Source organism: Passer montanus, unplaced genomic scaffold (assembly GCF_014805655.1).
Source record: "Passer montanus isolate IOZ18808 unplaced genomic scaffold, ASM1480565v1 scaffold1, whole genome shotgun sequence".
NCBI classification, from domain to species: Eukaryota; Metazoa; Chordata; class Aves; order Passeriformes; family Passeridae; genus Passer; species Passer montanus.
The window spans coordinates 18941234-18953929 of record NW_024356504.1 but is presented as its reverse complement, the minus strand read 5'-3'; the positions used below and the strand labels follow the sequence as shown (position 1 = coordinate 18953929).

The 12696-nt window shown below is 41.4% G+C and overlaps 1 protein-coding gene across 10 annotated transcripts in view; it reads right to left on the bottom strand.

Moving 5' to 3' along the window:
- The window catches only part of KALRN (kalirin RhoGEF kinase), a 474406-nt gene that overhangs the window by 164570 nt on the left and 297140 nt on the right, over nucleotides 1-12696 (bottom strand). For all 10 annotated transcript variants that reach the window (XM_039698296.1, XM_039698264.1, XM_039698216.1 and 7 more), the window contains exon 14: nucleotides 3584-3779. In XM_039698296.1, the coding sequence (XP_039554230.1) occupies nucleotides 3584-3779 (196 nt within the window). The remainder of the gene's footprint in view (nucleotides 1-3583; nucleotides 3780-12696) is intronic.

Sequence of the window (12696 nt, the reverse complement as noted above, 5' to 3'; positions counted from 1 at the left end):
CTCTGTGATAGCAGAGTTTATATTATCTTCTTTGAAATATAAACTACAGTTGTAATTAACTATAAAGGACATCACAAAGCAAATGAAATGGATTTCTGCTTCCCTTTTAAGCAATGCAACACTTGGAAAAGAGGTGAACAATGTTAGCTTGATGACCAGGAAGCAAAAGTACTTCAAATTTTACACGTAGCAGGCAGGTACTGAATAAATATCCCCATTTTCAGCTCTACTGTGCATTTCAGGTTTGACTTAGAAGCAATTTATCTAAGATATAAAAAGGAGCTCTGTGAACTATTAGAGACCCCCCAAGTGGGGGCTCATTGTGACAATGATATTGACAATGTAAGTGGACTTTATTAATCAAATAAATTTGCACAATCAATTAACAAGGTATTAGAGTGTAACTGCTTTTAATGCCTAGAATCAGACTAACTAATGTGCATGTGCTAATAAATTACCTGAGCACATCACCACCACAGCCTGGGCCCAAGTGCTGAATTACTCCTGAATAATTTTCCTAAACTTTCTCTGGGAAATGGGATTCTCAGAATTGCCCAAGTTGTCACTTTTGGAAATGCCAGCTCCTTCAATGTATTGAGTTAGGCATCCAGAAAAATCAATAACCATTTCTGAGAGTATTTATGCACATATTTAGCTTTGTTATCAGCAGTAGAGCTATAATCAAATAGGAAAAATAGCAGATAGGTTCCTTGAAACAAAAAGGGCTGGCTCATTAGAAACTCCAGTCTTGCTGAGAATATTACCATAACATTCTCTACATACAAATATGTTTCCTGATTGACACAGAGTTTAGCAACAATTTGCAAGTACTGCAAAATTTCAGGAAATGCAACCTGACTTCCAGATCTTACCTATTTCCCTAACAAAACCAAACATTTCTTCAAAAAATAATTATTCTGATGGAGAAAACAGTCCAATCCAGGCTCACTCACATGTGCTGGAATCACAGGAATGTAACCCTGAGCTGGAGGGAACTTTGGAAATACTGGGCTTACAGAAAAGCCTGATTGTGTGGATGCCCTCAATATCCAGAGTCTGACCTGGTGCATCACAGAACCACTGCATTTATTGTACCAACATAAGAATGTTCACAGGGATTGCCACACACACCACAGCCTAGTAAGGGTCAGTGCTCCAAGTCTGCATCAGACATGCAAAAATCATAGCTGAATGTCCAAAACCTTCTTTTTCTACCTCCTCAAGCCTTCCAAGTGAAAAAGACATCCTAAATGGCAGCATGTAGATGTAATTTTATCTGACAGACTTGCTGGCTTAAAGACCTCAAGACAAATGAGAGTGATCAAAACCAAGTCAGTCTCCTGTGTGGCATGTTGAAAACAATAAAGCTCAAAGAGAGTTATAGGGAACAGAAGAAACTTGGTCAATTAAGGGTGGCTGGTTAGGTAGAATGGCTCCGGAAAATCACATTTTTTGAGGCTCTATCTTCTGTGGGTACAGCTGAGTTTTGACTGTTGCAGTGGTGACAGTGTACAATAGAAAGCAGCAATAGCAGCTGATTTCCCAGAACCTCTGCAAATTTTCAGCTCTGGCAGTGAAGAAGAATCATCCCCCACCCTATGCCCTGAATGGCTATGATAAAGGATTCAGGAAAAGGGAGTAAAATTCAATCACTTTTTTATGAAGTATAACTGTTCTTTACTGAAGTAAGAAGCAGTGGGCTCCCAAGTACTACCTTTCTCCTTTATTTTTCCATTCTCCCAGCATTTAGCATTCCATGCATACTAGACATGGCCATTACCTTTGATTAACTACAGTTACTCTGTACATCCCCATGGGACTTCTGCTTCCCTGCTTTTGAGAGCAGTGGATTTTTATTGGGTAGGCTTCATAGAAGTGGCCTTAGAGAATCCTACAAAAACATTTTACAAGTCAATTCACTGAGTTGCTAACCTTTTGTCAGCAATCCAAAAGAGTTGTTTCTAACTTCTTGACAAACACAGAATTTATTTTATTTTCTAAAACTCAGTCACTGAGGCTCCTGACTGTGCTCTGTTCTGGATCATATTCTTTACCTCCCATGGATTCCTTCAGCATCAAAAAACAAAGAGACAAAAGAGCACAAACATCTTAACCAACGTCTTAGGACTAGTTTGCTAACTTAGAAAGCAGGGCGGCTGAAGCACAGGGCCAGGCATCATGTGGGTAGATCTGAGAGAGGCTCACAGAATGCACCAGATTATCTAGTTCACAACATCCTCTTGAAGCAGTCCTCAAGCCTCTGTTGAGTGCAGCCTGCCAAATCAGGCTGGATACTGCCAGATTGTTCTGAAGGTGCCTAGAGGTAAAATGTTTGCCAAAGAATGATACCATAAAATCCTTTTTATTTCAAAGGAGGGAAAGAACAGGAACTGCTCTTGCTTTGCAATCTTTCCAAACATTTTAGAAGGTTAAAGCACTACATAAGTAACATTCACCTCTGGGCTTTATGCAGTGATTAATCTGAATTATGGCATTCATTTTCCAGATGCAAAATTCAAGGAAATAAAAATTTTGACTCTTAGGACATATTAGAAATTCTCTTACGCTGGGAAGCAGTGTAAAATCAAACAGGCTCCCTACCAAAATCAATCAAGACTTTAATTTAAGAGCACACCTCAAGGGGCTTTTTTACGCCCAAGTTGCCACCTTTAAGTGCACTCTGAAAAGGAGAATTCCAGTATGATTTATCATATTCCCTTTGCGAATTCCACAGTTCTACAATTCCAAGTAGAACTGGCTGGAAACAAGACTTCCATTTCATTACTGGTTTGAAGGCTCTCATTTTTGGACTCTTTCCCAGAGGACTCTTGGATAGCTAGATTCTTTCTCCCCTTATTCTCCCTCTCTTCCCTTGGTCATGTCTGCACCCTGAAATGGGGAACAGGGAAAAGGTACTCCAGTCTGTAGAGGATGAAGCCAGACCATCTGGTCAGTTTGACTCTCACTAAAGTCAATTTGCAATAAGATTATCAAACTTAGGAGTCTAGAATGACTAGACTGCATCCAGACATGAGGTCTGACTGCCCAGCTCAAGGATCTATAGCTCTTGATGCTTGTTTCTGAGCTGGAGCAAGGACAAGGAGCTTGTCTTGCCCTCCCCTCTCCATCCAATTTGGAGCCAATCACACACTCCATCCTGCAGCTGTAAAATTTCTGAATGAAACTTGAAATTCAGCTTCCCTTTCTGTTGCTGTCTCAATGAGTTTCAGTCTCAAAGAAACAGCAGATTTTTACATAAAATCCTAAATCAAAATTCTCAAAACTCGTGGAGCAGCTTTGACAATGGAGATACAGGTATTGCATATGTTAAAAGCTTATTTTATACGTACTGCAGTATTTCAGCTTGCTATTGCTATGCATTTTAGGGGTTTGGGCACTTTCTTGTTTTGAGTGGATGTTTTATACGTACTGCAGTATTTCAGCTTGCTATGCATTTTAGGGGTTTGGGCATTTTCTTGTTTTGTGTGGGTGTTTTTGGTTTTTTTTTGTTTTTTGTTTGTTTGTTTGGCTTTTTTGTGGTTTTTTTTCCTATGTAAACCAGAGATCAAATTGTTCCTCTCACCTGAAGCCTGGACCTCCATGATGTATTGGTGCAAGTCCTGCCCTTGCTGGATGACTTCAAAGGTCATGTTGTTCATGGCCAGTTTCCGCTCAGTGTGACGCTGCAATCGCTGCTCAGCCAGAGTGAGATCCTCAGTATTGAAATCATTCATTTGCCTCAGCAGATCCTCATTCCAAGCATCCAACTCTGCTGTAACCTTCATGGGCAGAAGACAGACACTCAGAATCAGTGAAATATCTTACTCTCAAACAATGTTTGGATCAGAAAATACTTTGTATTTTGACTCTGATCCAGAAACTTTCAAACTCCAGATCCTGCCCACTTAATGGTAACACTTCAAATTTTTCTTGGGTGAGGATCCATGAAAAGATTATCAGTCCAACAAAAACTGTCACTTTCCTTTTTTCTTACATATCCAAAGGACACTGGAAGAGAATACTCACTATATTCTCATTGATGGTGGAACAAATGTTTCTGAATATATTCAAATTATATGAAAAAATAATGCTTCCAGAATTACCAACCACCCTGCAAGCACACAATCCCAAAATGGCCTCAATGTTTCTAAAACATTCATTTTGCAACACATTATATGATACAGATCACAAATGCAATGCACAACACAGAAACATCACACTCAAGGTTTAGGTGAATCATCTACAGATTCACAAATGAATCCTGGCTGTAACCAAAGACCTGCCAGTAACTCCTGGGAGCATGCAAAATCTTCTTTGCTTCCTAATTGTGACACACAGGCTGATGATTTTAGCAGTCCGTTTATTGGATCTTCTGCATTTTACACCTTTCCTTACAGAAGCCAGCTGGTAGCAAAGTCCTGAGGTTTTGCCTGTGCAACTAAAGTAAGATCTCGTCTCCACCTAAGCAGCCCAGTCTCACTTCAACCTAGGTTCTACTGCTGCAGGCAAAAAAGAGGGAATGTGCTAGTGACAATGAATGAGCGAGGGGGGATGAAAGAAAGGGAAATGGGAATTAAGTTGTAAAGAGCAGAATACAAGTCTTAGAAGGACTGAAAATGATTAAATAAATGACTTAATTCTGATTAATAGGTCAAAATTCCTCATAGCTAAATTCAGAAGAGCTAAAAGTAGATAACTACATTCCCACTTGTGCACATTATGATGCAGTGAAAAGTTCTCTGCTTCTCACTTAAAGTGCTCTTCAGGGCCTGTGTGCAGTGAGATGTTCCCAAAGAACCAAGATTCAAATTTTTCCCTTCAGCTTTCCTTTGCAGAAAACACACACTATATGAAGCACAGGCTTAGGAAGAGGACCCAAATGGACACACACTTCTCACATCAGAATGGACAGAGTTTTGCACTAGAAGGAAAAAGTGCATGTTTTAGGCTCTTTTTTGAGAGAAGCAGAAAAGCAGACTTACTCAATGAAGAACCTGGGTCTCATCTGCAGAGGAGAAGATAGAGTGTGGATATCCTGAGGGGTTTCTATTTTTCTTCAGCTTGTTCCTTTGCCCATTCCACTCAATTACCTTTAAATAATAGCTATCTCTACACTGTCTTTGCCCCCATTCCTGATTCCAGCAGCCTCTGATTCATTCACATATCACAGCAGGAGTCCCTGGACTGTGAAGACTTATTGGCAGACTTAACAGTTAGGGGAAAATGTCCAAAGTTTATGGTGGAGAAGAGTTTTACCAGATCCATTTAGATTTAGGGGCAGATGCTCAGCTAACAGTAATCAGAACTGAGGTGATCCTGACCTCATTTCAAACTACAAACAACAGAATTAGTTCAGAGTGAGCACAGGTTCCTACAGCCATGACAGTAACACACAGTTCAGTGTAAAGTTCTTTCTGCTCTTTCTATGGAAAAGCACATGACATAATTGAATCAGAAGAACATTCTCTTAGTAACTTCTCCACTTGGCTGCAGAAGGGACACTGACCATTATTACTTTTATTGCTTGTGGACAATGGAGCTAAAAGGGGTTTTGCTCTGTTATCCACGCTCCCAGATCAAATCAGTTTTCCAACTAAGGAGGAAAGGATGGTACAGGCAGTGAGGATACAAGCAGATAAACAATGCAGGATGCAAGGCCAGCCCATGGTGCTCCATGTCACATTGTCAGGGCCAGGAACAGAGGCTAAGCCTGCTCCTGAGCAGCTCTGGACACATCCAGCAGTACCAAAGCTGTCAGAGTGAGTGGCAGCTCTGCCAGGCCAAGAGCACAGCCACCAGTGGAAGGAAGTAACCTTTGAGTAGAGCTGGTGAGGGAGGGACAGTCACCCCTTGTGCTGGGTCAAGGAAAGAGAGAAAGGAATCAAGCACAGCAAGAGGTGGAACAACACCAAATTTCTCAGGCTAAGTGGGTACAGGAAGGCTGGGTACATTGCTCTGAGTAACAAACAGATGGCTAGCAGGGAATCTAAAGCACACTAAGGCAAGAAGCAATAGCAGGGCTGTGATAATAACCCAGGTTTCCTGAATCCCAATCTGGTGCCCTATTCCAGAGACCAGGCTGCTTTGCATATCTCATTAGGACATTTCCTTTTCTGTCTGTACAGACAATGCCTCAAAATTCCAGCATTTTCTGTACTTCAAACAGGACCATTTGGAAATAGCGTGAGAGCCTGAATGTACTGATTTCATTTGGGTATAGGGAAAATGATTTCTTTTTCTTGAGGAAGAAGATGTAATTAGGCAGCTCTGTTAACTACAGCCATATACTTTTCAAGTCTTAAAAAATGAGACTGATGAGTCAGGCCTTGATATCTCTGATAAAACTTGGACTGCATTAAACAGAAGTGTCCTATCCCCTAAGCTGTGGCAAGATCCAATTGCACTGGGCCTCTGTCAGGAATTCTCTCATAAATGAGGGTCATTTGGCCATGAACTTATTTTATTCCCTTTTGACAAAGAAGAATGGCTGTTTAGTTTACCCTGTTCATGCGCTAGTTTTTTTTGTGGGAAGAACTGACAGCACTTCTTATTTTATTCACTTTATTTACCAGAGTTAGTGATTCTAAATAGACCTCAGCACCCCTCACATTCAGTGAGAGAAGGGAAGCTCTGCTGTAATAGAAGACTGGAGCTCTGCTCTGTTCTGCTGTGGCTTGAGAAAGCAATTTTACCAAAACAGAAGGGTCCTGAGAGCAGCAGTGCAGGGTCTACACTAGCACAAGCAGCAGCCTTATCCGCTGGCTCCCACATTATTCCAAGGAAAGCTGCACGTGACTCATTGTCAGCCACACTTCAGCTAACTCCTTGGAAGGAGCCACCCTCCTTTTCTGTGGGCTGTATGAGGTTAGTGGCCAAGAAACAGATCCTTATTACTAAAGGAAGGTCAAACAACCCAGGAGTACTGATGGGAGAAAGCCACGACAAAGCTGTTGATTCCAGTGAGCCTAGGAAGCACATTTTGTCATTCTTCACCTGAAACAGACACTCCTGCTGCCATGAGAATGGGAGAAGAAGCAACAGTGGCAGTAAACCCACTCTAGTATGAAGTGAGATATCCTTATCAGAGAAAGAGAGGAAGCACATGAGTAAATGTTGGGTTTGTGAGAGCTCCATGAGACTATCCCAGAGCAATTATGGCTATACAGACTATGGCAGCCAGGTCTGCTTTCCATGCAGACACAGTGACCACAGTCTAGACCACAACGTTTTTAGGCAGGAATCCTGCTAAAGCAGCAACTCAATATATCCAAATTCCCATTCCTGCAATACTGCTGCATTTGCTGCCTCCTGGATTTGTCATGTTGCAACATCAGCAGGAAACATGACCAAATGGAGAGGGACATGTTCTTCAGTCCTGAAGAATCATTATTCTGTAGAGAAGAGCACACAGGTGAAAAGCAGCAGCAGCAATAATGACTATAGAGGCAGTCCAGGCATCTCATGTCTACATTGCAGCTTGTGAATTAGGCCAAAGAGCCTGCCAGAGCTGCAGCAGCTGCTGTGCAGGCAATTGTACATCTCCAATAATTTCTTGTCTAAATCCTTAAGTATATATATTTTTTTTATGGTGCTGATGATGAGATTTTATACAAAATGATGCTTCTGAGCCTTGAATGCTGATTGTTTGGCCTTAATTCAGTGTTCAACATCTGAAGTCATGTTTAATGGCAACCAGAAAATTTTGTTTGCCAGTTGAAAGAGGTGGAGAGGGGAAGTGAGGAATCAAGTGAAAGAAGATAAATCCTATATGGAGAATGAATCACAGAGAAGCTGATATTCTGAAGTATGGGCTGAGGAAGGGCATATGAGGAGGAGGGAAGAAAGTTCTATCCTGGGAGCACAAGCTATCAACACAAAGCGAGTGGGCTCGAGAGGGATCTGAAAAAGAGTAAAGATGCCTGGGAAGAATAAGCAAATGTAGGAGGCAGGTTGGAACAAAAATGATGGTGCAAGTAGGAAGAGAAGCAAAGGTGAGAAGAGTGGGTAGAGCATGGGGATGAGCCAGGACAGGAAGAACAGTCACACAGGCACAGAGCAGATCTGTACTGAAAAGACAAGATCTATCTCATTTCAAGAGAAAAAAAGTGACAGCCATACAGCTGGGATTAACTGTGGGGATGGATGAGAGGTAAGATTTGATCCAGGAAGGAATAAAACAAAATTCCACATCCTGAATGCAGAGGGAATGTCTGTGAGTACAGAAAGAGAGGAATTATAATGGAGTAGGTAAGACCAGATCTCTAAGGCACTCACCAGAGACTGGGCAACAGGAATGCCAAGGGTAAGAGCATGCAGAGCAGGCTGAAGGAGCAGAGGACTGGATGTGGCACTGTAAGTGGGTCTAGGAGCAGACTGAGATGGGAAGGGGTAAATGGAACTGTCACTTCTACAGATCATATAAGCAGAAAGTTTGTTGTTCCTCTTTCTCAGGCCTTGGTTTTGGCTGATGCTGTGCAAAATGACAACACTGTCACCCCATTTTTTTGACAACAGACAGAGATGCCACAGTGCCTTAGTGGGGACCTGAGCCACTGAAGTGTGAAAGGACTGTCACAGTGATGATTCTGCTCCAGTGCTTTTGACTCCTTTGAATCCCAAAAATATCTGGAGCAACAATGGAATTCAGCTCCAAAACACAGGGTACCCAGAACAGCTTAGAGCATTCCTTTCCTTAAAGTGAAGTGACATGCAGTTGGAAAACTCAGCATAGATGGAAAAGAGAAACAAAAACTCACTAAGCATGAAACATTTCAGGATCCCATCTTATGAACAGAAAAGGTGGAAATATCTTTCAAATCTATCTCAAAAGCTCTGTAACACATTTCTAATAAAGAAGTTCACATCTGAGTGTCAGCTCTTAGTCAGTGAGGGGGTTACAAAACATCTTGTACCTTCATGCAGGCAGCTAATACTCTTGAAAGGTACAGCTAGTGTTATAAACCTGGAATGGGATGCTCAAATGAGTTGTAAATAACAGTGAAATGAGCTGCTGTGAAAGCTGGCTCTTGTTTCCTCCTAAACTCATGCTCAGGGATTGTTGTGAGCAGCCAGAAGAAGCAGCAAGAGAAATCAAGGCTGAAAAATTTAATTAGCAGGTGAAATGGAGCCAAAGAAATTGAATAGGGGAAAATTAGATATCCATCAGGTGAAGGCTTTAGTGACCATGGATTTTTTTGAAATATAACAGCTTACAAGATCCAATTTATACTGTGTAGTGGGAACCCCCTTAATCCCTCTCAGCACTGTCCTGGTGTAGGAATCACACAACTCTAAGACTACAGAAAACAGGTTCTAGCTAGCATTTCATATTGTAGGAAAGGAAACAATACATGAAAAGGAAGGAGCTGGACACTTCCAGAAAAGGGAGAAATGTCACAGCATATGTCACAGTTAGAGACAGCCCCAATACACAGAGCATCACAGTACAGATTCAGAGGGCTTTAAGCATTCACCCATACAGAGTAACACGTTACCACTCAGAAGGCTGCAAGCATCTACTCGTTCTTTAGCCCAGCCTTTCACACCCCTCATGTTCATGCACTGCATCCGTGTGCCCTCTGTTCCCTTTGGTGGTTGGTCAGTGCCCCAGGGCAATCCAGGGCTCATTGCTGTCAGTGCTGTTCACCTGCTTTTCACAGCTGCACCCACTGGGCATGAGCTTGGCCACAGCCCCACTCCCATCACCACAAACTGTGCACCTACAAAGAAGGAAGGGGGGTTTTCTGAGGTAACCAACAAATGTTGCTGGACATGTATTGGCTGAGATAATTTCTGTTCTCAGTCATAGCATTCTACAGAGGCCTGCAGGTGAGTTTGATAATCTCTCTACAAAAGTTTAAAGGGAAAAATATGCAGAAAGACTCTGCATGGCAGTAATTTTTTAGGAGTTGCCACTCAGTGCATTTTACCATTTGGTTCTTAAACATTTACTCAGTATTTTGCTGAGTATGTTTGCATTCACTCAAATAATGGTTAATAAGCCTTTAAATTACTATTTCTGAAGCAAGGGACACAGCATACTTGACAGATCATCCTGAGGATGTAATTCTGGAGCAAGCCTGTGCTTTGTAGTAAAATACACTCAGTGTGGTGCCAGCACTGCTGCTAATGTCTGCCAGCCCTCACCCCTCCAGCCCTGCTCCTGATTTCCTCACAGCAGACCAGCTCCCACATTCACATTCCATGAAATCTCCTGAATTACCTGGCTGGCTGCACAAACTCAGTTAAGTCTGTGCCATATAGCAAGACCAACCATACAACCCCAACAATCCTGTCTGGTTTTTTAAATGTGCAGTGGCTTGGTAAAGGGATAAAACCTATCAGGAAGTCTGTGCCATATAGCAAGACCAACCATACAACCCCAACAATCCTGTCTTGTTTTGAAATGTGCAGTGGCTTGGTAAAGGAATAAAACCTATCAGGCATCAGAGTTAGACACATTTCCTAGATAAAGGATGGGCTGTCATTTTCTGTGTTAAAACTCAGGGCAGAACAGCTCCCATAGGGACAGCCAGGGTCTCTCATGTTTCTGTTATGTCTGTTTTCAGGTGCTGCCATAGCTTGGATTTCATAACTTACCCCGAGAACCCAGAGTGTAAATATCAGTCAATATAATGAGATTAAGGCAAGAAAGAACAGGCAGCACATGCTACGGGCCTGTGTGTTTGTACCCAAATTCATCTCTGCCAAACCTGCCATGAGTCCAGTGCAACACAAAAGCTGCCTGTGAGGCTTAAAAGTCCTAAATGAACACAGCTGGTCTGCCCTGCCAAAGAAATAGGCAGGTGGCTTCTCTTAAAGGAAAGTATTTTTCCTGAAGAAAAAATGCAACAATAGTTGACAGATTTCACTGAAGTACAAGATCAATAATGCCGAAATAGATGAAAATAAGTGTTGATTGTACAATAATCATTAATCTTAAAGTTTGTCTGAACTCCAAACCTCTGTCAAGGTGCAAAGATTATAGAAAAGCTCAAAAACCAGGAGGGCTGCAAACCAGACAGGCACAGTGTAAGTTTAGGAAGGATTGCCAGAGGAGTGGGTTATGTAATCAATGGCACATATTTCAACATTTGTGGAGAACAGTCAAAACAGGGTAGGTTCCAAAGAACAAAAGACAGACACTTGCTAAGCAAAACAAAAAGACAAATCACTCATTTGCCATTTGTGTATTTTTAAAAATTCTAATATTTTGTTTGTGTTATTAATTAGAAAGGAGAGAGAGAAAGACAGAAAGAAAGAAGCAGGCAAAATTAACATAATTGAGAAATTTCAGTACCAAAACTGGATGGAAAGAGACCACATGGGATGTTTTCTGAGGCTGGACTCTGATGAGCAGCCTTCCCTAAAGCTTTTGGAAGCAGATAGGCTCCCACAGCTGCATCCCTCCAGCTTCCACTAGAGAGATGCAAATCTTCCTCTCACCAGAGCAGCCAGGGAAGAGTCCTCATGCCAAGGGACTCCCTGTAGCACAAGAACCAACAGACCCAAGAACACACACCTGAGGGGGGAAAAGGGGAAACTGGGTGCTTGGCAAGGCAGAAGTGGCAATGAGGAGAAAGATGTTCAAGTTTGGGAGGAGGAGGCAGGTTTTGCAGGCAGTTTGTGCGAGTGCAGGAAGGATTAACACAGCTGCAGCAGGTAGAGGCCTTTCACTAAGGATGTGATCAATATGGCACTGCTCTTTGGACAGATGGAAGGGGGCTTAGCTAGACTAGACAAGGAGAAATTAAATTGACAATCAATCACACTGGTACACATTATTTCACAATTCTTAATCTATGCAGGATCTAGGCTATTATGGAAAATAACCTAAATACAATTCCAGTCATAGCTCAAGCTACTTGTCTTTAGTAGAAAAAAATAGTTAATTTCCTGTTTAAATGTCATCATCTTTTTCTCCTCAATAGCTTGGAATAGTCAATCATCAGAAATACTACATGCTTTTAAATTACGGTGATGAAAAAGTCTTTTTGTTACTCAACAATGGCATGAGATAATTCTGTTAATTCTTGTAACAGTTTCCTACTGACTTAGAATCTTCATTATACAGCTGAGGCAACTGACTGCAATCCACTTTCTAAGCACCATTACTGTGTCAATTTGAGCCAATTCAGCTGTTTGAAATGCATAGCATACATGGGTTATTTAATGCTTTATTTCAAACTGCCTTTGTTTTATTATCCATCAAGCTGTCTTTCTTGTTTAAGCACTAACTGTACTTAAAGAATTTAAGATACTGTCCTGGATGTGTTTTTCACTATGTTTTCAGTAGAAATTGTCATAATTATTCTAAAATAAAAAAATATATTTTTTCCAAGAGAGGGAGCTTTCTAAATAAAATCATCTGCCCATAGACTCTCTAGGAAACACGCTCTCAGATTTCCCTGTAATATTAATCTTGCAGAGGGAATTCAGATGTTCACGTGATAAAAAATAGCAAATCTAGAGTGACAACTAATGGTGATTTTCTTTGAAATCCTTTCTTGCTAATCTGATTTTAGAAGACTCTGAGGCACATTTCCAATTTGTGCTTCAGCCACTCCATTCTGTGAATATACAGAAGTAAGATCCATGCAGAAACAAATCAAAGATATCTACAAAATATTTCCATATTGGTATTCCATGTGAGGGGAATAATGTAAGTCACATCCTCTCCTGATGCCTTGGTAGCCC